The sequence below is a fragment of the Acanthochromis polyacanthus genome, chromosome 1 (genome assembly GCF_021347895.1).
Source record: "Acanthochromis polyacanthus isolate Apoly-LR-REF ecotype Palm Island chromosome 1, KAUST_Apoly_ChrSc, whole genome shotgun sequence".
In the NCBI taxonomy this organism is placed as follows: domain Eukaryota; kingdom Metazoa; phylum Chordata; class Actinopteri; family Pomacentridae; genus Acanthochromis; species Acanthochromis polyacanthus.
Window position 1 is genome coordinate 35,409,911 of NC_067113.1, and position 24,898 is coordinate 35,434,808.

A 24,898-nucleotide genomic window follows, 5' to 3' on the forward strand; every position below is an offset into this window, starting at 1 on the left:
ATATTTAATCCATTATTTTATTGACCTACTTATTACTTTTGGCCAGCTGCTTCCCCATTTAGCCACAGCTTTAGGTAACTGTGTGTTGGGGGATTTTATTTATTTATTTTTTTGCCTCAGACAGCACAGTAACAGCTTGCTCACTGCAGACTTTGTCCTCTTTAATCGAGTCAAACTGTTGGACGAATTGCTAGCCGAGCTGCTGGCGTGGCCGCATACCTTGCAGACAGATCAGACTCTGACAGAGCCATGAGAAATGTGCATGAAAAGATTTCATGCAGAGGTCAGAAGCATGAAGCAGCTTAACACAGAAACACTGAGGAACTTGTGATCAAGCAGCAGGAAGGTTTTTAGAGAATGCCAACTCGAGCAAACCCTCAGCTCCAGAGGAAACATGAGCCCTTAACAATGACACATTCTATGTTAAAGTCCACATTTAATGAAGCATAAAAAGGTTAAGCACCATTATTGGCATACACAGACATGATATATACACACATCAGTAACAGTCATTTATAGTTGCATATGTGAACATTTACAGAGTTGGATCAGTATCAGTGGTCAGACCTCAGGAGGAGTCGAGTTTTGCTTTTGGTTTATAGGTTTGTGGCTGTTTAACACTCAGAGCTGGGGCCTCAGATTTAAATCCAAACTGTGTCAGCAGCGGAAAAAAACTCAAAGTCAAACAAAATTAAAAATAGCTCAACAGAAAGGCGGCATGCGACAGCTGTAAAGGAGCTTTCTGTGGCTTTTTAAAGCTTCACGGGAGCTATTTATATCTGGAACGTGTAAACTCAGACCAGAATAGACCAGAACAATGAAGTTATAGAGGTTCCAAAAATGGTAATTTTAAGGCTCGCTCAATAAACACCAACAAGGGCGTCTGTAAAACTTTTGCAGTTAAAATGTAAAATCCTCACATTCAAGGAAATCCTCTTGTTTAGTGTCATCCTGAATCAAAAGCTGGATATCAGAATCTGTGTCCAGTAAAGATACAGCAGGTCTTGGACATAGTTAACATAACTTAGCACAAAGAGTAAGAGCTGGCGTCATCTACAAGTTAAAAAGTTAGCAAAAGTTAGCAAGCTAATGCTAATTTTAGTGAATAAATTATACACTAATTGTGTTCTGACAGTTCAAAGCTAGTTTAATTGACTTCCAAAACTCCTACCTCACAGACTTCAGCTGCTAATGTGTACACTTGTGTTAGCTTAGGGATGCTAACATGTTAGCTGGCTGACTAATGCAGACCCACTGTGTCTCATTCTTATATTTCTATTTCACTGTGTTTTAAACCAGACAATGTTTCCTAAAAGACTGATTTCTTATTTGTTGGAGCAAGGCTAAACATGCCCATACCCTCACCCTAACTGGTTGAGGCAGATGTCTGCCCTCCCTAAACCTGGCTCTGCTGGAGGTTTCTACCTTTAAAAGAAAGCCTTTTCTTCCAGCTGTTGCCAAAGAGCTGCTTAAAAGGAATCTTTCTTTTTCTTTTCAGTAAAAACTCATTATGTTCAATCAAGCTAGCACTTCCCCCTCCATTTACAGTCTTTGTGCAGATGCAGGCTAAAATCATCCTGCTATTACAAGAGGTAGCAAACTTCAACACTGTTAGATGCTAACTGCCCAAAGTAGCTGTAGCTACACACTAAATAGTAAAACATCAACACTTGGTCCCTGTTTTCTGCTAAACTAAGCAAAACACATCCTGGATCCAACTCATACAACTTAAACTTCATCATCATTTCAGTTTCCTTCATTTCCATTCAATCTTTGCATCACAACAGTTAGCTAGAAACCACTACGATTACATTTCATATTTAGTAGCTGGTGCTATATGCTAACTAGTTCGTGTAACTCCAACACTTTCAACCTGATTAAACCCTGAACCAAACCAGACTGAACGGATACTGGTATCTGTCAGTTTCTTTTTATTTTCAGTATAAACTCTGTATCATATTCAGTAGAGCTAAGCTAGCATTTTCACTCCATTTCCATTCTAAACTAGTTTATAAATGTCCTGGTATCAAAACATTTCGCTGGTAACAACCACCATAACATTTTATGATAACTGTCTGAAGCCTGTCTGTAGGTGAATGACGCTTTATCCCAACTAGTAAGTTTAACATCAACCCTTTGCCCAAACATTCAGCTTTAGCTAAACTATCTCAATCTGATGTCATGCTAGCAGTTTCTATCCTGTTTCCAGGGCGCTAAAAACCACCTGGTAGCATGACAGTTAGCCTCTAACAGCTACCATTTGACATTTGATGCTAGCTATCTGAAGTCAACTGAGTATGTGTAGCTTTATACATCTAACAAAAGACATTTAAAGCTAAAATTGGCAGTGTTAGTGTTTTTGCTCCCTTGCGGTTTCAACTCACTTCCAGAATTTGTGCTAAGCTAGGCTAAACAGACCTGCAGTTGTTCTGTAGTGGATGAGAATAAGTTGATACCCATCTGATACAACCAAGTAGAGAGGATAGTTTGAATTTTACAAACATTTGGACTCTTTCTTGCATTATTTAAGTTGAAGTTGGGAATGGACTAAACTTTGTTGGTAGTTTTTCATAGTCAGACTGCGCTTTGCAAAAGTTTCAAAAGTTTTTTTTTCAAAATGAGTTCATGCTGCAGCAAAAGCATCAACCCTGTTTAAAACTAGGAAAACCATCTACTGCATTTTCAATTTTATATTAGGGAAACACCTCATTGTTCCACTGATCTGACAGTAAAAGAGCAAACTGTACCATAAGTTTGAACATCTAAATGCTGTATAAATGGTGCAACAGTATTTAAAAAAAGACATGTCATACTTATGTAAATAAAAGGCAAGTGAAGACCAGTCGGCCTCCACCGGCTGTCGGTTAATTAGTACCATGTGTGGTTTTCTATATGTACCAAGCAAATATATTAGGTTTTAAATAGCTTTCATCAAATATAACAACTTAAATCAGGACTGTCTAAAAACAAGAGAAGCATTTACACGTTTGGCGTGCTGGGAAACAGCAAAAGGCAAGTGATAATAAATACAAAATAAGGCTACATACAAACAACAGATTAACAGCGTCACACAGTCCGTCCTGTCGGTTTGTCTCAAAGTGCAGGAAATAAAAAGATTACTGCAGCGAGATCCGACCAAAACCCTCCAACCGACTCCAACTGAACAACCGCCCAAGGAACCAGTGTTTCCATCGAAGGAACCAGACGAAACCTTAACAGAGGAACGTCTTCCAAAACTTTCAGTTTAGTCGAGCACTGTAACGGTCTTCCAGCATCGCAATCAACATTTTTAAAAACCTGCAGCTGCGAACAGGTTTATTTGGTTTTTGCTCATTGAGCTTTGACACAACAACAAAGTCCATGCCTTAACGGTTGAGAAGGAATCTGAGGTCCACCTTAAAATTTCATTAGCTGTCGTCATCCAGAATGGCATCACTCTTTAATTTGTAAACTAATTCACCAAATTGCCACAAGGCTTCACAGCACGAAGGTAACACAGACTGAAGGAACCTTTAGTTTCTTCGATATTTTCTGACATTCAGTTGTTTTCCACTGCAGGAACTTTTTTAGGAACCGTTTTATCGAAGCCTGAACCTTTGAGTATGTTCTGACTGCAAGAACTGAACCTCCGTAGAACCTCCTTCAGGCAGTTTTCTGGAGTTAACTTTACTAGCTGCTATTGGTTGTTGTTTGGATGCACTCAGAGTTAACATCTCGGTTGAAGTGGTTGGAACCAGTAAAACTGAAAGGGCCGGTCATGTGGCCACTTCTGTAAACTTTCGCAACACTTCGTCCAGGTTCCTGCAGTGGAAAGACACCAACTTACTCCAGAAAATAAAAGTTCTGGGACTCTTGCTGGAAACTTGGGTTCAGAAATATCTGTAGAAGCTTCAGTATAAAGAAACAAACTCTCTGAGGAACCCGACTGAAGGTCCACTTCTACCAGAGACCAAAAAACAGAGTCCGGCAACAATCCTGAAAGCCTCAGTGTGCTTCAAACAAATTTCAGCATCTGAAAATCTCCTTTTTGATGATGAATTCCCAACAGCCAAGGAGTGAAAATAGGCGGTGTTCCAACTGTCCACAAATCTACGACATGTTCTATTTGTATTATTTAATGTTTAGATACTAAACCAAGTGAAGTGAACCTGTGAGTTGGATTTAAAAAAACACCAGCTACTGTACTGGGACATGAACCAAGTCCAGTTTGCCGTACAACAGATGCATTAGTTTGTGATTCTGAACGCAACACATTTGTTTAAAGATGTGAGCAAGTTCATCTGAAATCCAGCATCCATTCTGGTTTTTAATATCCTTCAGTGGTGCAAACCAGGCACAACCAAAGTGGGATTTACCCCACATCATTTGGTTCTACTTCATTTGATTACTAGCAAATTTATTTGAAATTTGCATTACTGAGTCTACTCCATCTCGTACAGAGGATCTTTGTGCTGGAATCCAGTTTTAAGGGTTTATTGGGATAGCTTGTTCATATATTCACATATTCAAAGAGCTTTGGTCAACAACATGCTATCACTGAACACTGGGAAACATCGGAGGAGCTGCTGCCAGAGGAACATTAGGAATGACTCATCTAATCAGCTGTTTGGTCATCGATGAATCACTCCAGCTGTAAATCCCCACTTGGTTTCTGGTCAGTGGAGATAAATGTGGGGCCTGTAACCCCTCAGGAGGTTTATCCAGGAGGACACTTCTACGCTCAGTTGGACAACGTTTGTTTGAAGCAGACTGGTTCCAGGTTTGTTGGCCAAGGCACTTGATGACCAGGAAAGAAAGAGGGAAGTGGAGAGACCAATTTGATTGGCTAAACCGTAACGCCAAACCTTCCCGTCTTTACAAAAAGCATCTTATGCTGCGCTTGTGGGACTCTCAGAGATACAGTTTGCTGGAAACGGATAAAACCACTGATTTAAAATTTTAAAGTGATGAATGTTACTGTTCAGGCAAACATGTTGATTTGTTTCATATTCTGAACTGGGTTTGGAACATTGGAACTTATGAGTATTATTATGGCGCCTTTAAGGTGTGTTTACCCACAGAGTCCATGAGAACAACCCAGTGCTATTAACCGTTTCAGCTTCAACCCTCTGAACCCCATGAAAGGCAGGTTGTCTTCACAAAACTGCCAAAAGATTTCATTTATCAGACAGAAACTGTCAAGGCTTTTCAGGTTGAACTGCAGGCAGTGTTTCCACAGAAAGACTGAGAGGACAATAAAAAATACTGGATCAATACAATAAAGTCAGAAACAGTGAACAGAGGAGCAAGTTGTTGGAGATCCATTCAGCATGGAAAACACCTTTCTACAGCTGATGAAGAGAGTAGAAAGAAACAACTCGACAACTTTGCAGTGAAAAATGAACCACAGTGAGGAGAAATGTGACGAGAGAAACAAAACTGTTTGGGGCTCAACGGGTTAAACTGCATCCTCAGATTTACAAACTGAAAATTCCAACAAATCCACGCAAAGGTAAGTTTACAAGTTTGGTTTTTAGCATTTGAATGTCACAGTGAGGAACAAACAGAACACTGGGTGGTTCAGATGGACTCGACTGCAGTTTGAAGGGCTCCAGGGTAAAGACATGAAGCAAGGTTCCATCAGGTGAGTTTGTTTTTAACCAGGTAAAGAAGCACCACATTCAGTGGATGACTGGTTGTGGATTCGTGGTTCGAGCTGAAGAGGTTTGGTTGAAATGTCATCATGGAAAGCGTTGCTGGTTCAGGTGTATCGGCAGAGCGGCTTTAAGGTTCCTGACAGTCAGACGGTGGTCATGAGCTTCAGCGACCCCGACCTGAACCTCAGGATCTTCTTCTTCAGGTTGTGAGACGCTTTGATCTTGACGAAGGCCTTCGCCTGAGTCGCCTCCTGCCCCGCTGCCCTGACGCCGGCCGCCCCTAATTGGCCCCGCCCCCTGCCCATCCCGCCGCCGCCGCTCTCCTCAGTGTCGCTGGTGGCCGTGCTCTCCTCCACATCCTCCTCCTCGCTGGACTCGCTATCTCCGAAGCAGTTCATGGTGTAGTTGGACCGCTCGTCCTCACTGGTCTCCACGATGGTGGAGTGAAACAACGATGCGCATTCGGCTGAGTACTCTGAGTCGCTTCCTGCAGCGTAAGCGTACGGACTGCTGGGGTAACCGTTGGCAGCAGAGATGCTGAGCAGCTCCTTTCTTTGCCGCCGTTGAGCGCGCCTGAACGCCTCGTCATATGGCATCTCCATGATCGCACGTAACCGCCGGTAATCATTGCGCTTGTGTTTTGGCTTGGCGACGACCACGACTTGGTCGCGTCCGTTGTGATGATGGTGGTGATGATGATGATGGTGGTGGTTACTGCTGTAGTGGTGGTGGTTTCCATGGTGATGGTGCTTGGATGAACCGGATCGTACGCTGCCGGTATGTCTGTCCAGCACTCGTCCCTCTGGGATGGATGCAGGGAGGCATTTCATTCTGGACGAAGCGCCTCTCTTGGAGACCTTAATGTGGGTGGAGCCTCCATCGTCCAGGAGGCGGGGCTTTTTAGAGCGCTGGGATTTATCAGCTCTTCTCTCTGACGGCAGATCGCTGCGCTCAGACGTCCGACTCGTCTTCACCTTGACCGTCTTGACGTTCTTGCTTCCTCCCTTGCGGACCTTGATGGCGTGCTGCTGGGCGGGGACGTACCTGCTGTTAACCAGGTGACTTCCTGCTGCTTCATCCGGACTCTGGGAGGAGGAGCCCAGACTAGCGAGCTCCGCCACCTGCTGCTCACCTGCCTCTGGTCTGGGGTTGTTCTTCGGAGTACCTGCCTGGGTTTTATTGATCAGAGGTAGCAGCTCCTGCGCTGGGGGGCAACATGGCTGCTTGGGGGAGGAGTTAGCTCTGGGCGTGCTCAGTCCCCTGAAGTCTTTGGGCAGCGTCGCCGTGGATGCTGCTGCTTGAGGAAGAAGCCCTTTGCTCTTCGTCCTCAGGAGGCTGCTCGTGTTCATGTCCTTATTGGTGCGAGGGGAGGCGGTGTCATTACTGCTGATCTGGAAGCCGTTTGGCATCACGTCGACACTCGGAGGCTCCTGTTCGTCACCTTTAACCTCCACAGACCTCTGAGGAGACGAAGCAGCAAAGTCTCCTGATGCTCCTCCAGTCGGCCAGCAGGGTTTAACTTCAGACCCTAAACCAGAACCAGAACTAGAACCAGGATTCGACACCTGCCTTATGCAGAGACTGGCCTGCCTCAGGATGCTCTTGGAGGGGTCGGTGCTGATGCTGGTTCTGGGCCGGCTGGTTCTGATGGGTTGGGCTCGGCGCTGCAGCAGACTGAAGATGTAGCTGTCAAGTCGCCTCAGGGGAGGAGTCTGGGAGAAGGAGGCGGGCCAGGAGGAGCTCTGTGGTACCGGAGGAGCTGAAACAGGAGGAGGGCAGGTTTCTGTTTTCAGACCTTCACCTCCAGCCTCGTCTCTGCCGTGACCCAACACCTGCAGGAAGGCGGGGCTTTGGACGGCCACGGCGTGCAGCGGGCTCGGGTAGCGGTAGACGTCGCTGCCGTTTCTGGCCACCAGGTCGCAGTGATACTTGGACTGGGCGTCGGCGTCCACGGTGGGCTGAGGAGCCGACAGCGAGCGGCGGACTGTAGCTGAGGAGGACAAATCATCGCAGAGTCCTCCCAGCAGCCCGTCGCACTCCAAACAGCCGGCCAGCTCATCTGCAGACAGAGAGAGTCGATGTTAGCGGAACCAGACACAGCTGCTATTTTAAACATACACAGTCCGAACGGATCAGAGTTTATTTCATGTTTCCTGACGTCAGCGGCCGGCGCTCTGACCACAGCTGTTTCCAGGCAGCAGTCTGATGAAATGCTCTGCTGACTGAGCTAATGACTCTGTTTGGTTCTGCTGTGGACGGAGCGCTCAGCCATTAGTAAGTGGAAAATTCTTTTCAGCGGAGACAGTGTGCTGTGAAATGTTAACCCTCCACGTCCACCCCGTCCCTGGATGGAAATGAAGTGATGCACATGTCAGAGCTGAGCAGAAAACCCACACAGATGTTGCTCTGTGAGGCTCTGCAGGATTAGAAGCTCAGTTTGTGTCCAGATCAGCAGAATTTTTCCTGGACTCGGCTCAGAGCTGGAAACACACCGGACACACAGCGCAAAGCTTGCAGAGTCAATACACCAACAAGTAACTGCACAGATGGAAGTTCTGGAAGTAAACCGGCCCCACAAGCCCTCCGAGAATCACATGTTCTGGAACCAAAACAAACATGGACTTGGACCAGCAGCTCGTTCTGTTGACATGCAGAATGTTTGTACTGAAAGACGAAACAGTTCAGAGTCTGTCTGAGGTCCTGGAAGGACGACTGAGGGTCCAACTCTGGAGAAAGAAGCTTCAGCTTTAACTAAAGTCGTTTATTTACTTGGAATTAAAGGTTCGTCACACCACATATTTTAAAAAATCTGTCACAACGACTGCAGATCAGTCTCCTACAAGTTTATTGATGTATTTAATCTCTTTATCCAAGACAACTAAAAAGTCCAGATGAACAAAACTTATATAAAATACCTTCAAATTAGTCCAAAATGCCAAAAAAAAGGTACAAAATGACCTAAAATTAGTACAGAATGACTCAAAAATCCTCCCGAATGAATAAAAAAAATGGCACAAAATGACTTTAAAAATGTCCAGAATGAATCAAAAATGGTACAAATGACTTAAAATCTGTCCAAACCGACTCTAAAATTTGTCCAGAAGGATTCCAAAATAGTCCAAAACGACGTAGAAATCAGTCCAAATTGACAAAAAATGTCCAAAATGACTTGAAACTTGTCCAAAATTCTTCAAAAAATACCCAAAGTGGGAAAATAATAACCCAGAATGACCTGAAGATTCATCCAAAATAACTCAAATTCAAGTTTGCAGACCATTAACTCATCAAAAGAAAGAAAGAACCAAAAGAAAACATTTATCACCTCTAATGTTAACTTTGGTTGTCTAATATCTAAATGACCAAAGATACAGCCCAAAATGGCTTCAAATGTGTCCATAATGATGAAAAATGTATCCACAATTCACCCAAATTGGCATAAAATCTCTGAAATGACTTAAAACTGACCTTAAATGACTCAAAAAAATCTCCAAAATGATTCAAAATTTTTTCCAAAAGATTTAAAAATGTGAATCCCGGCCTGGGATCTTTCTGCATGGAGTTTGCATGTTCTCCCTGTGCATGCGTGGGTTTTCTCCGGGTACTCCGGCTTCCTCCCACAGTCCAAAAACATGCTGAGGTTAATTGGTTACTCTAAATTGTCCGTAGGTGTGAATGTGAGTGTGATTGTGTGTCTGTATATGTAGCCCTGTGACAGACTGGTGACCTGTCCAGGGTGTCCCCTGCCTTCACCCGAGTCAGCTGGGATAGACTCCAGCACCCCCCATGACCCTAGTGAGGATAAAGCGGTGCATAGAGGATGGATGGATGGATGGATTTAAAAATGATCTAATATGACTAAAACATCCAACATGAGCAGCTTTTACCACATAGAGGGAAATAAACGTATATATAACACACCGTAGGACGGAGAAATCAGAAAACAGGATATTATTTTTCATTTCTCATCGAGGTTTCTTGCCTCCGTCTGCATCAGAACAAACTCCAGGCTGACCTTCAACCTGCAGCTTCGTTTCTCAGCACAGAGGATTTATTTAACCTCAGAGGATCGTAAAGCTGCGATGGCTCCAGGCTGCAGAAAAACCAAAGCTCTGCTCCAACTGAAAGAACGTTTCTGCAGAGGTTCACCGATAAAATGCCGGCAGCCTGTTTGGTTTTCATTTCAGCTTAATAATTAGGCTTCCTGTCCGCTGTGTAAATAAACCCCTGAGGGGCGGATCGTGTAAATGAGCAGACAGAAATAAACCAGAGCCGTGCAGAAATTCTGACATGTCACGACAGGAAAAACATCATCTCTGAGCTCATCGCAAAGGTTTTCACCTTCATTCCATAAAACTACAGATGTTGAGCTGAAGTGTTTTCATACAAGATGAAAGACTAACGCAAAAAATTTACTAAACAAATTCAAAAATTAAAGTTAAGACCTGACAAGATTATTTAACAAGCACTATTTAAAAAACCTGGTAAAAAAAAACATAATACGGGTGCCAAAAAACACAGTAAAATAGCAGTGTTATAATAATAAAGCAAATCTACATACCAAAAAATATATTTTTGAGCATTTAGCATTTTTTTACACAAATGAAATCTGTAGTTTTTTTTATTTAAATAACAAATATTTCATTGCTGACTGTGAGAAAAAAACTAAACAGAATTAAAACAAAATATTAGAAAGAATACGTAACTCCAAAATGAATGAAGAAATTTAAAAAATACATTGAAAATTAAAATAAATCTACAAATTTGTGACTTCAACATCGACTGATACAAAAATAAACATTATTTTAAAATAAAATCAATAAAAATGAATTAAAAAAGAAAACACATTCAAAATGAAAATATATTTTACAAAACACATACAAATAAAAGCAGGGATGAATAAATAGAATGAAACTGTGGAAAGATATATAAAAACGATAAATCAGATAAACTTTGAAATGTATTTTCTGTATATTTTGTCGGGTTTTTGATTCTGTTTCCATGTTCAAATGGACACATGAATATTTTTCAAAGATAGATGTAAAAAAAATGTGAACTTCAGTTCAAACATTATCACAGAAAATCCTGTTGTTTTTGATTCTTTTAAGTATTTCACAATAAAAGCACTTAGCAAGGTCTGGACATAAACCTTTATTTTTGAAGTTTATTGTTAATGTGTCCAGCTGTGATTGGACATACCTGTGGAGGGGAGGCGTCCGTCAGTGTCGGCTGTCGAGCAGAAACACTCGCTGAAGACCGAGTTGGACGAGTTGGACAACGAACCGGACGCTCCGTCACTCAGCTCGTAGAAACCTGAGACAGGAAGTGGACAGGTGAGCGGCTTATTTGGCTAAAAAAGGTGCCTAAAAATGTTTAAAAATTTGCTTTTCTGTCAAAAAAAATCCCCTGTAGTCTCAGAACATTCACTTATTTATGTCAGATTTTTCTTTTGAACTTAAAAATGTAACTCTTACATTAACAGTTACAACTAAATTTTCTGCGTCAAAATTTCACAGAAGTTTCATTTTTTATTTAAACTTTTCACTTACATCTTATAATTACTGACTATCTCACAGTTTTTAATTTTTACGTGATAACTTCCATCCTGACTGACTCGTACTTTTATTCTGTGGTACAAACTGAAAATCTGTGAGGGAAATCAAGTGAAGGAAAATCTGGCAGAATCCTGATTTCAGAGGACGCAAATCAACCCAAAAAAAGATAAATTAATACAGATCTTAAATAACTAATAGCTTTCAGATCAACCAACTGTTTTTGAGCAGAAGGTTCTGCTTTGTTTTTCTACTTTCCAACATATTAAAAGCAACATTCAGCAGCAAAAATTTGACTGTATGCAGACGACACTGTTTTCTATACATCAGTTCATATTGACTTCATGCTGTTTTTTTCACTGTTCAGTTACTATTTGATTAAAATGAACCTCCGGGGAAACAGACTGATGTCATGTAAAGTTTCTGGTACCTGAACTGGGTCTGCTGTCCGTCTCCAGCTGGTCATGTGACGCCTCAGTGTCCAATCGCAGGTCGCTGATCTGTCGGTCCAGTTCCTGTAACTGGCTGATGAGTCCAGCGTCCCTCCTCCTCAGACAGTTCTGTTAGACCAAACAAAAAGAAAGTAAGGTAATCATCTCATTTCATTCTGTATCATCTCGTCACATATCATTTCAGCTCATGCTATCTCTTTGTTGTCTTATATCATCTCATTCGATCAACATAATCAACAACATTTTATCTCGTTCTTTCCATATCATTTCTTTAGCATGTCATCCGGCATCATTCCATTTCATGATCATCACATCACAAATGATCTAATCTCATGTCATGTCTTCCATTATCTTATCTCAAATATCTCATTTTATCATCATCAGCATCATCATCATGTCATCTCACTGTCACCTCTTCATCATTTCTTCCCGTATCATCTCCTCACAACATCTCATGCCATCTCTTCATCATTTCATCCTGTAGATTATCTCATTTTATCATAATCATTATCTCATCTCACTTCATTCTATATAATCTCTTTACCATCTCATCCTTCATCATCTCATTTCATCATCATCATGCATCATCTCATCACATCTTATATTATTTCATCTCTTTCAATTTATCTCAAATAATCTCATCTGATCATCATCATCTCATCCCACATCTTATCTCATGCTATCTTGTTTTATCCTCATCTCATTTCACTTGATCCCATATCTCTTCACCATCTCATCTTATGTCATCTCATTTTATCCATTCTTGCATTTCATCTCTTCATGATTCCATCTTGTATAATCTCATGATCACATCTCATCCAATAACTTCATTATCTCATCTCATTTCATTTTGTATCATATCACCAGTTTATCACTTCATCTAAGTAATAATTTCAGTCCATATCTTCCCATCTCATCTCTTCATCAGTATTTCTTAAAGTATTGTCGTGAATTGTTCTAAATGTGTCCAGAATGACTCAGAAAATATCACAAATGGCTCACAGTATGTCAGAGATAACAGAAAACCCGACTAAATCAATCAAGATGTGTCCATGATTACTCAAATCTGTCAGACATTACCCAAAATTTGTTCATAATGACTCAAAAAGTTCCCAAAGTGATTTAAAATTTGTCCAAATGACTTTCTTCAGAATGGCTCTAAATTGATCCAAAATGTGTTAAAGTTTGTTCAGATGACTCAAAACGTTTCCAAAATTACTCAAAATTTGTCCAAAGTGACTCAAATTTGTCAAAAATGACCCACAATGTGTTTATTTTAAAGCACTGTTCAATAACGTAGCACTAAAATCCAAAATATTAAACATAGCAGACAAGCTGCAGTTTACCACAGTAACCAGCCTGTTAGCATCTGAAACACTAGCTTAGCTTTGCTAGCATGAGCCTCAGTTAGCCGGCTAGCTAAACCAGACAGACATAGTTTTACAACTTAACGCTCCAGAGAGACTTTATTTGTCCAGAATGGCTTATTTCCTGATTTCCTAGTTGCAACATCGCCATGGCAACACTACAAACAAACCTTTTACTTTCTTAAGAGTCTTAAATCGACCTCCGACTGTAGATGATGTTTGTTTCTATGGTGACCAGGAGGTCAGAGTGTAAACGCAGGGATTTCTCTGAGATTTTCAGCATGACAACTTTTGTTTATTTAATTAAACTGTAAAATAATTTGACAAACGCCATCGTGGATCTGAGATCTTAATGTGAAACACCTCGAAGGAGACAAGGAGATAAGATGAGGAGACAAGGAAAGAAAACAAAGAAATTAAATGAAAGGAAAGCAGAGACCAGGAGACAAGGAGGAGAGTGGAGATGAGGAGATAAGGGAAGATGAAATGAGGAGAGACAAGATGAGGAAAGAGGAGATAAAATAAGAACAAAGGAGTTGAGGAGAGGAAACAAGGACACGAGGAACAAGGAAAGGATGAGAGGAATTGAAAGGAGGGATCGAGAAGCTCCAGAGTTTGTGTTTCTGCAGCAGCTCAGTCGCAGGAATGCAGCACATGACCTGCAGCAGCGTCGCATAACCCGCATGTTTTCCATGTCAGAGGGGGGAGGGGCTCAGAGTGTGTGTGTGTGTGTGTGTGTGTGTGTGTGTGTGTGTGTGTGTGTGTGTGTGTGTACGTTCAAGCTTCAAATGTTCACCACAAAATGAGCAGAAACAGGAAAGATAAAGATGCCAAACAGAAACACAGCATCAGTTGTTTGGCTGCACAATTAATGGGATATTAATAATGATTTAGAAGGAACACGATCTAGCCTAGCCGCGCTAGACAACCCACGGCAAATTTAATTCTCTGCCAGGGTCAACAACAAAAACGACAACAGTCATTGAGCTCCATTAGCACCGACTCTGAATAATCTTTCTGTTAACATGTCTGTAATATACTTGAGCTTCACCCATTGACTGTATAAATAAGGCTTCACCGAACTCCCGCATCCTCTGATTTCCGGCGCTCTAGGAGCCTATTCGTTGCGCTGATTGGTTGTATACCTACCCAATTGCTGCAGAGTGATTTGATAGACAACCTTTTAGCCCGCCTCCATCCCTGTCGAGCGTTCCTAGATCCTTGTGTCTTCAGAGCATGGGTCTAGCGCGGCTAGGCTAAACACGATCGACTGTGAAATTAGAATTTAAATGGTCCACTCACAGGAAATGGTGCATCTAGAAGCTCTTATTTACTAACAAAATGGTTTAACATTTGCCCAAAATTTGTTTAACATAACTTAAAATGAGACCAAATTTGACATAAATTACTCTAAACTAGTCCCAAATGACTCAAAATGTGTCCAATGTGACTCAAAATCACATCAAATTGATTCTGAACTCGTCCAAAATGACGTAAAATCTCACCAAAATGAATTGAAATATGTCAAAAAAGTCTTGAAATGACTCAAAAGCAAATTAAAATGACACTAAATTTGGCAAAAAAAACATTCTAAACTGATTTTGAATGTGTCCAAAAGTACTTAAAATTAGTGCAAAAGGACAACTATTCCAAAACTGCCTAAAATCTGACCAACATTACTCTAAACTAGTCTAAAGCGGCTCAAATTTTGTTCAAAATGAGGGAAATCTGACCCAAAATGACCTAAAATCTACTAAAATGACACAAAATTTTATCAAAATGACTTGAAACTTGTCTAAAAGGTCTTGAAACATGTCAAGTCTGATCATAATGACATCAAATTTGACAATTACGGTTCTAAAATAGTCAAAATTTGTTAAAAATGTTTCCAAAACATGTCAAATATTGTTAAAAATTAACACAAGGCTGACAAAACGTGAAAGTTCATCCAAAAGGACTTGAAATTTGTTCACAGTTTCTAAGATTTAGTTTAAAATGAATCTAAAGTCGTCCACATAGAGCGGTTTAAGTCGTCTGATGAACATTCCTGCATGTTTTCAGTTTCTATCTCAGTGAAACTCAGGTTCTTTATCTGCCGTCCTGATTGGACGTCTTTGAACCTCAGGAGGTCTGAGATCAGTTTCTGCTCGTCGGGATGATTGAATCCATGTGTTGCTTTTATCTGCAGATAACGGAGGATGATCCTGACTCAGTGTTTAATCTGATCTGAGGAGGTCTTGATAGGAAAAAAAAGCTGCTAAATCAGCCCTTTTCTCTGTTTTCACACATTTTTATTGACTTCATCTCAGATTCGAGTCTGGTTTGGTTTCTGGGTCTCAGCTGATGATTTCCAGACAGAAAAGTTCTGGTTTCACAAACTGCTTCTTATTATTAAGATGTTTAAACTTTTAAACTAGACTGGATACGTGTCAAAGATATCTGTAATCCAGCTGGAACTGAGGAGATGAGGTCAGATGATGTAATGAGTTAAGATGATATGAAATAAAATGAGATTAACTGTCATGATGATGTTGAAATATGATAAAGCTATTAGATGACGTGATGAGATGATGATGAAGAGATGAGATGTTATGAAATTATATAAGATGAAATAATGTGGAGATGAGATGATGAGATAAGATACGACATGATAAGGTGAGGATGATAACGAAGATATGAGGAACAATGACATGGGATAAAATGAGATGATGAAAGATGAAATGAATAAGAGGTGAAATATGTTATGATATGAGATCATACAAGATGAGATAAAATGCAATATGAGATGACATATGATGAGATGATATAGGATGAAATATGATGAGAAATGACAATGAAATGAGATGAAGAGGTGAGATGACCTCAGGATGAAGTGAGATGAGATAACATGAGGTGAGATGGTTAAAATAAAGTAACTTTTCTTTTAAATTTATAATTCAGTCGTTTATTTGATCTGTTCTTTAAAAATGAAACTAAATTGATTTATAAACGGTTTTATGAAGAAACATTCACTGTATTTATTCATTTTGCTGATTAGTCAAATCAATATTATATTTTATTATATTAGCTTCAGCTTGTATTATATGATTGCTGAACCTGTTTTTCCAGATGAACTCCGTCTCTACGGGAACTTTTCTGCCTCTCCAGCTGTGATTCAGCGTCATGTTGTTTTAATAAAGTGTCTAAATGCTGAACTCATGACTGAGGTGAGTCTCTAACAACAAACATCACGATTCACATTTCACTCTGCAGCAGAGTTTCTCAGCAGGTTTCTGAGTTCAGGAAGCTCATATCCAGAATCCAGTCCATGCCTCAATAATGGTGGTGATGAAGACGATAAAGAAACACTGAGACTTCTGTCACTGTGACACAAAAACAGACTCAAATATCGTCGATAATATTTAAAAAGGTGTTAAAAGAAATCAGAAATCAAAACTAAAATCACCATTTATGAATCAGAAACTCTAAAAACAAAGAAAATTCTCCTTATTTTGCTCCTAACTGATGGTCCTTGAACGCCTCATTTGTAATTTCATTTCATTTTACGATGGAAAATGAACCAAACCTGAGCTGAACCTTGTGATATTTTATTTTAATCACACTCAAGTGACAAAAATTCTGAAAGTTTGATGAACTGCAGGCAGTGAGACTGAAAAAGACTCAGCCTAAAAGTAATCTGAATACTTTTGGAATGATTTTGAGTCAGTTTGGAAACAGTTTGATTGATTTATGTCAAGTTTGAAGTCATCTTGGACACACTGTAAGAGTTCTTTGACCATTTTGGACACTTTCACCATTTAAAAGTCATTTTGGACAAATTTGGGGTCATTTTAGGAACTTTTGGAATCATATGGACAAATTTTCAATGATTTAGGACAAAGTTTGAGTCCTTTTGGGAACTTTGTGAGTCATTTGGAAAAAATGTGAGGTAATTTTGGACAATTTCTGAGTCATTTTGAAATATCGTGGGTCAATTCAAGAAAATTTTGAGTCACTGACAAATTTTGAGTCATTTTGGGAACTTTTTGAGTCATTTTGGACAAATTTTGGGAGCTTTTTCAGCAATTTGAAAAAAAATTAGCCATTTTGGACAAACATTGAGTCATTTTGCTCAAGTGTCGTTACATTTTAAAACAATTTAAAATAGATTTTGGACACATTTTGGGAACTTTGAGTCGTTTGGCCAAATTTTGAGCAATTTTGGAAAGTTTTGAGTCATTTTGGACAGATTTCAATGCATTTAAAAAAAATTTAATAGATTTTGGGCACATTTTGTTCATTTGGGAAAATTTTGAAGTATCATTTACAAATTATGATTGATTTACGTCAGGTTTTAAGTCATTTTGGACATACTATGAGCCACTTTCGACCATTTCTGAGTCATTTTGGGAAAAATTTAGAACAATTCTGGACATTCAAGATTTCAAATTATTTCATAAATTACAACAAACATTTTGTTTTTCAGATTCCTATCATTCTGAGTCCTACTGCCAGGAGACATCTCTGAGTTCTTCATGTTCTCTGTCAGTTCATGGGATGGAGTCTCGTGTTTTAACGCTTCCTCACATGTTTTAAATCCGTTATGCAGATCGAATCAAACTCTGTGTGGGAAAAATCTGTTCAGCATTTTCTCTTTATGTGTTTTGTACAAACTGGAGCTGAAAGCATCTCAGCTGAACCTCACATCGCTCAGACAAAGAGGGTTTTATTTCTCCACCACAGCTGCAGAAACATCCTGATTTATCTGTGAACATAACGACTGTAAACGGGTCAGACTTATTATAATTAGAGGTTTTTACTTTCATCCAACTAATAAATGACATGAGATCTGGGACGAGATAAAATAAAACCACAAAGACTTCATCTGACACAAAAACACCAAACAGCTGAAACATGAAGATACAAACTGCAGTTTCTCAAACGGCCACCAGAGGCTTCAAGAACCTTCCTGCTAAAAAGTCAAACTTCACAGCAGAAATAAACACGTTTACAGGCTGTAAAGAAAACGGTTTTAGTCTCTACGGCTCAGTTTCCTGTTACTGACAAACAGGAGAGTTTTTATAGAAGGAAACTGTTTAAATTGGATTAAGGCCCAAAGGTTTGTAAAATAACAACATGGCTGCTATGAGTGGAAGGTTTTCATCTCGTCTTCGTAATCAGTTTTAGTCTTGATTTGGGGCTGGTTCTGGACCTGGTTTTAGAATAGTATTGGACTTGAGCTTGGATTGGTTTTAGACTTGTTTTTGGTTGGATTTAGACTTGGTCTTGGACTTCATTTGGACTAGTTTTGGATTTTGCATTGGGCTGCTTTTAGTCTTAGTTTTAGACGACTTTTAAACCTAGCTCCAGATTGATTATAGACTGTTTTTGGATCCTTTTTTGAAGTCATTATTTGACAAAGTTTGGACTTCATGTGGACTGGTTTTAGACAGCTTTTAAACTTAGCTTCAGACTGATTTTGGACTTGGTTAGCTCTGGACTAGTTTTGGACTTGAGTTTGGGCTGATTTTAGACTTGGTTTTAGAATGTTTATAGACTTTGTCTGGGACTTCGTCAAGGGCTAGTTTTGGTTTGGCTTTGGACCTTCTTTGGACTTGTTTTTGACAAAGTTTGAACTTGAGTTTGTGCTGGTTTTTAACTGTTTATAGTCTTGGTTTTAGACAGTTTCTAAACCTAGTTTAAGACATTATTTGGACCGCTTAGAGACTTAGTTTTAGATATATGCAAACTTTGTTTCGGGCTGGTTTTAGGTTCATTTTGGACTTATTGTGGACTGCATTATTAACTGGTTCTAGATCTAGTTTTAGTCTTGTTTTGGGCTGGTTCTGGACCTGGTTTTGGATTTGAGCTTGGTCTGGTTTCAGACTTGTTTATGGACTTCATTTGGACTGGTTTTGGATTTTGCATTGGACTATTGTTACTTCTGTTTTTAGACAGCTTTTAAATCTAGTTTCATACTATTTTAGATTATTTTTGGCTGGTTTTGGACTTGTTATTTAACCTGTTCTGAACTAGTCTTGGACTTGAGTTTGGGCTGGTTTTAGATGCGATTTTAGACATGATGTTGGACTTTATTTGGATTGGTTTTAGCCTTGGCTTTAGAATGTTCAGAGACTTTCTTTGGGACTTCGTCAAGGTCTGGTTTTGGTTTGGCCCTCTTTTGGACTTGTTTATGACAAGGTCTGAGCTTGAGTTTGGACCGTTTATAGACATTTTTAGGCCTGGTCTTAGACTGCTCATAGACATGGATTTCGATGATTTTAGACTTAATTTGGACTGGTTTGAGACTAATGTGGACTTTCTTCTGGTCTGGTTTTAGGTTCATTCTGGACTTATTTTGGCAACACCAAGTCCAAAATAAGTCCAGAATGAACCTAAAACCAGACCAGAACAAAGTCCACATTAGTCTAAAACCAAGTCTCAAACCAGTCCAAATTAAGTCTAAAGTCAGACTGTTTTTAATCTTGGGTTTAGATTTGGTTTTAGACTAGTTTTGGACTTGATCTTGAACTGGTTTTAGACTTATGTTTCATTAAATCCAGCTGAATGTCGTCTAAACGCTGCTTCAACAGAAGAACCTTTTTTCCAAAGCAGGACCTGATTGGATCAGTTTGACTGATGACAGAAAAACAGAATCTGAAATATTTGTTCTTCAGAACTTCTTGTGGTTTGAAGTGTTTCTGATTATTTCCAGGTTCACATGAAGAAACGTTTTCTTTGTGTTCGCTGACGTCGGAAGAGAAAACAACAGAACTGCATGAAAATCTAAATCTGAAACTATTCCTGATCTAACTGGTCCAGAACCAGAACCAGAACTAGGACCAGGAGCCTCTGTAAGCCTGCAGACAGTGAACCGTGTGTTTCAGAGTATTTCAGTGTTTGTGTCTCAGCTGCTGAAAGTCGATCTGCAGAGTTTCCAGCAGGAATCTCCATTTGTTGCTGCTGCGTTTGGGGGCGGGTCGAGCTTTAATGAGCTCCAGATTGAGCTCAGAGCTGCAGCTGCAGGACAGAAAGAGTCCAAACTCTGAGAAATGTGACTCTGATTTCCTCTGAAAACACGACCGAAGCAGCTGCTGGAGATGAACACGAAGCTCCGGAAGCATCTGAAGATAAAACCCAGCGAGCAGCTGCCCAGACCCCGCAGCTTCTCTTCACACCGACTCGGCTTCAAAGCTCTGCCGACACGCCGACGTGCAAAAAGCTGCACCTGAACGCAGCACGGAGACGACGACAGCTGCAGCAGGAAACACGTCCAGAGAAAAACAAACTGAAGCCTGAAAACACACGAAACCTCAGAACCTGCCGGGAGCCTCGAGAAGCGTTTGAACTGTACTTAGAAAAAACTAAATAACCAAAAAAGCCCACTATTTATCAGACAAAAACTGTAAACGCTAAAAAGAATCATCAGATGTTCAACTTCCAGATGTTTCTTGAACTACTCACGTCTTCCAAAAACTGAACCAAACCTGAGCTTTAAATCAAGACGTTCCAACATGTCGCTTCATTCGACACGTCTCATTAAAAAATGTCAAAAATATACTGTTTAGTCAAACTAGAATCAATAAAACACAAAAAAATTCTGCCATCTTTAGTGCAATCGTGAAGCTACGAATGAATCAGCTGCGATCAACAGTTACATGAGAAAAATTCAAGATACGTTTGTTTGACCGACAGGAAGCATTAAAGGCAAAAAGGATGTTTAGAAAATGTTAAAACATAATACATGCTTATTTATAAACATATTTGTGAAACTTTAGCTTCATATATCAAATACTTTTCAAAATAAAATGTTTCACAAATCAGCAGTTGATCCACCGCCAGCAGTCTGAACGACAACATCTGAGGAAATACGAAAAATAAAAACCTGAAACTTTCACTATTTTGCTGGAAACTCTTAACCTTACTTCTACTTGGATCAAACTATCCACCAATATTGCAGTTTTTATGCTACAGCTTGTCAAAGCTCCACAATCACTGTTTAAAGTTTAAAATAACTAAATCTGCTTAGAAACAGAGTAGGGTGTCGTCTGCAAAATGGAGTATGAAAGTTCAACAAAAATAACTTTATTGTTCATTTTTGTGACCAAATATTTCATATTTAAAGCATTGCACATGTTCAGTTTTGTGTTATTATGATCTGGAGCAACATGTGGGTCAGAAAATATCACTAGTTTACTTCTGGATTATCTGTTTTTCATATTAATATGAGCTCAAAGATGGAAGCTTTTGTGACTTTTGTTCCATTTTTGTCATATTTCTGCTGAACCTGATGACCTGAGATGGAATAACCCAAAAGCATCTGCTGTATTTTAATAGTTTTAATGATAAATTGATTACTGGTTAAGAAAATTTGCATCCTGAAGTGAATTATTTAATGATTTCTCTGAGACTAAATCACAGTTTCCCAGGTTTCTTCAGTCAGAGTTCATTCAGATGAACTCATGTCTGCGAATGTTTTCTTCTTCTCTTTAACTCAAACCAGATGTTTCAACGTCACTCTGACTTACTTTCATTTCCTAAATCTAAACTTCAGCTGAAACTAAACCTCCTGAGAGCCTCAGCGATGCTTCAGTTTGTCCCTTAAGAACCAATCAGAGCTCTGATTGGGTCGTTAATGAATCAGTCACCGGGTAACAATCAGAAAATGTGAAAGTTTGATAGTTTATCAGTCACTTTAGATTAAAGGTGAATTCTGGCTTTGAAAAACAAGACAAAAATACAACAGTTCAGGTCCAGAACCTGCAGAACTAATTCATCTCATCATACAGAGTCCAATAAAGTTTAAACACTGAACCATAAAATGTCAGTTAAAACAATAATTTACACCTTAAGGACCTGATTTTAGTCCTCATAGCTGCAGCAAAACACAAACATCCTCCGGTTAAACTCATAAACCTGGAGTTCTTCATCATGACCTCATCGTCTTTACAGACCTTCATTATCTGACAGTAAAGACACTAATTAAAGAAAAACATCACAAAACAACAAGATCCGACGATTAACCCACAAAACACCAAAACTGAGGACGTTCCAGATTAAAATAGCTCCTCTTAATGACCAACAATAACAAGAAAACTGAATATTGCGAGAAAACTATCTCATAATTGTCTCTCCCTCCAGGTGTGTCTGCAGCTCGTCACCCCTCCCTTATCTCTGACCTCATCTGAGCCCACAGTGAGGTCACGGTGAGGTCACAGAGGTCAGAGGTCACATGGCGGACAGGTGACCTACCAGCTGTTTCCGAAGCAGCAGGATATTTTCCTCCAGCAGCTTCTCCTCGGAGCTCAGCTCCCTCCGCCGCCGCTCATCCTCCTCCTCCAGCGCCGCCCGGACCAGCAGCTCCTGCCGCTGCCGCAGGAAGTCCAGCTCCCCGAGGCCGGACACGGTGGCCTCCAGCCGCTCCCGGACCGACCGCTGCCGCTCCGCAGCGTCCGAGTCCGCAGCCGCCGCCGCTCTGCCGCGGCCCCCGGGGTCCCTCCGGGAGGAGCCGGACAGCAGCATGACCTCCTGCAGAGAGACCGCTGGGAGCTCAGGGTCTCTGCGGGAACATGGTGCTGAGCGGCGGGTCGGCGGAGAGGAAACACCTGGAGGCTCACCTGGAGCAACAGAATCAACCGGTGGTTTAACGGCGCTCCTGCAGGGAAGCTACTCTGATAATCCGGTAAGTCGGTCCCGGGTCTCTCAGGAGTTTGTCCCGGTAGATCCAATGATGCTCAGCGCTGCAGCACCAGAAGATCCGCGATAAATGAGCGGAGACGCGGCGAGACACTGACCTGCTGCCGCCTCACCAGCGGCTTGGAGCGACTGAAGCAGAGTCACGGAGAGCAGGCTGGCACCGCCTTCACGGTGACGTCACGAGGAGGAACCGCCCCGTAGTAATATCATCGGCAATGCACACGAGCACTTCCTATCAACACCTTCAAAATAAAACACCTGAACAATTTTCTTTACAATAGAATAGAATAAAATGTAAGAAAATCCTTTATTAGTTCCACATGTGGAAATTTGCGTCAGTGAGGGTAAAAAAAAAACAAGAACGCACTTTACCTACTATAACTATAAATTAAAGAGATTAAGTAAATACATTATATATACAATATAAATAAGAAAAACAGAAGAACACAAATTTAAGAATATTTACTTGGATGAATTGCACGAATGTTATGTGAAATTTAAACAGTGAGATTAAATGTTTACACTTGATTAGATTTAACAATATTTATAATTTCCTCTTTCTTCCAGTTCTCATTTGTTTAAAAATTCCATTATTTAAAAAATATTAGCAAGCAAGAGAACTAAGAAATTTTAAGATTTAAAACATCAGTGCAAAAGAGATGAACCAAGAAATTTACATTGTAAGCTTTAAAGTATCTGTTTTATAAATTAAACACACAATTATCAAGTTATTTGATGTTATTTAGATGCTTTGATTTTATTTTTTAAAATAAACAGAAAGATATATTTCCCTGTTTTGATTTAACTTCTTACATATTCGCCATAACAAATGTACTTGTAGTTCAACTGCAATTGAATACATCTTTAAAGCTGCATTTATTTGTCTGCTATGATTATTTCAGCCCAGACTTTTATTTTTGTTGTTTGTTTTGTAAATTTTATTTTACTTAATATTTTTTCTTTTGAAGATCTCAAAACTGATTTTTATAAAATGGGTTTAATTAAACAATTTCTGAATGAAACCACGTTTATTTCTTAAATTTAATATGTTAAATAGCAATGTTATGTGTTTTATTTTGTAGTGCAGACTTATGTACTTCCGGTCTGATCGTGTTAATTTTCGCGATCTTGACGCTCCGCCCCTCCTCGCTGAGGTTTCCTCCGGGTCCTAAAGCCTTTTAATCATGATAAAGTCAATTAAAACAATAAAATATAAATAAATATAGTTTTGAATTTGGATTTTGTACAGAAGCTACTTTAATAAATGTTTAGCGAGCTTCCATGGATTTAAAAAAATACATTGGAAACATCTGTGCAGCTTCTAAAATAATATATAATAAATAATAAATAATTTGGCTGCAACAATTAAGAAATAATTTGACAATAAAATGTTCAGTTCAGTTTTATGATATTTAAATAATAAATTTAATTAAATGTTTTTGTTTTTTCAATTAATCCATAGTTGGAAATCTTTATATTAAATATTTTGGTTAAAGATACATTTCTAAATATGTAAATTTCTAAAGCATCATTAAGACTTAAAACTAAAACAGTGTAAATCATCGCTTTCAGCTGAATTAAATCCTGTTTATTATCCTCAGTGTTTCTGTGTCATCGTCGGTTTAAACTTCATTGTCTCAGCAGATAATCAGAGTCTTTGTCTGTTTCTGGGTCGCCTCTAAAACTGTTTTAATGACATTCATCAAAAAAAAAAAAAAAAAAACCTGCTGCTGCTCTTTAATGCTGAAAATCCTCTGAGACTTCCTGTCTGATATGAGGAGGAAAAACCTGAAGAATTCACAGTGACCAGCTGAGACGCAGATTTCATGTAGAAATCTGTTTAAATATTCATCCTGTGCTCTGATTGGCTAAAGACCAGCTGTGATGTCACAAATCTTCATATTTTATTTTGTAGTAAATTTAACCTTAAATGCAAAAAAATGATATTTTTGTCGCCAACATTTGTAGAAATGTTAATTTATGTATAAAAAATCAATTTAAAGACGGTTTGGTTTTCATGTCGTCTGCTTTTTATTCTCGTTTTATTGTTTTTCTGATATTTTCCTCAAACTGAGTTGATCTGACTTTAAAATCAGCCCAAATTAAAGAGATGAGAAGAACAAAGAAACAATAAAACCACATAAAATAAAGAAGAAATACGATAAAAAGACAATGATGAGATGAGAAAAAATATAAAATGAGACACGATGAGACGAAAA

At 39.5% G+C, this 24,898-nt stretch overlaps 1 protein-coding gene across 1 annotated transcript; it reads right to left on the bottom strand.

Annotated features, from left to right (window-relative positions):
- Positions 1 to 416: 416 nt before the first annotated feature.
- Positions 417 to 22,831, bottom strand: dact1 (dishevelled-binding antagonist of beta-catenin 1). Its single transcript, XM_022197861.2, has 4 exons — positions 22,236 to 22,831; positions 11,616 to 11,745; positions 10,833 to 10,946; positions 417 to 7,695 (listed from the first exon to the last, which is right to left on the bottom strand). The coding sequence occupies exons 1-4, from the start codon at positions 22,503 to 22,505 to the stop codon at positions 5,780 to 5,782; spliced, it is 2,430 nt and encodes an 809-aa protein (XP_022053553.1). The 5' UTR covers positions 22,506 to 22,831; the 3' UTR covers positions 417 to 5,779.
- Positions 22,832 to 24,898: the final 2,067 nt, after the last annotated feature.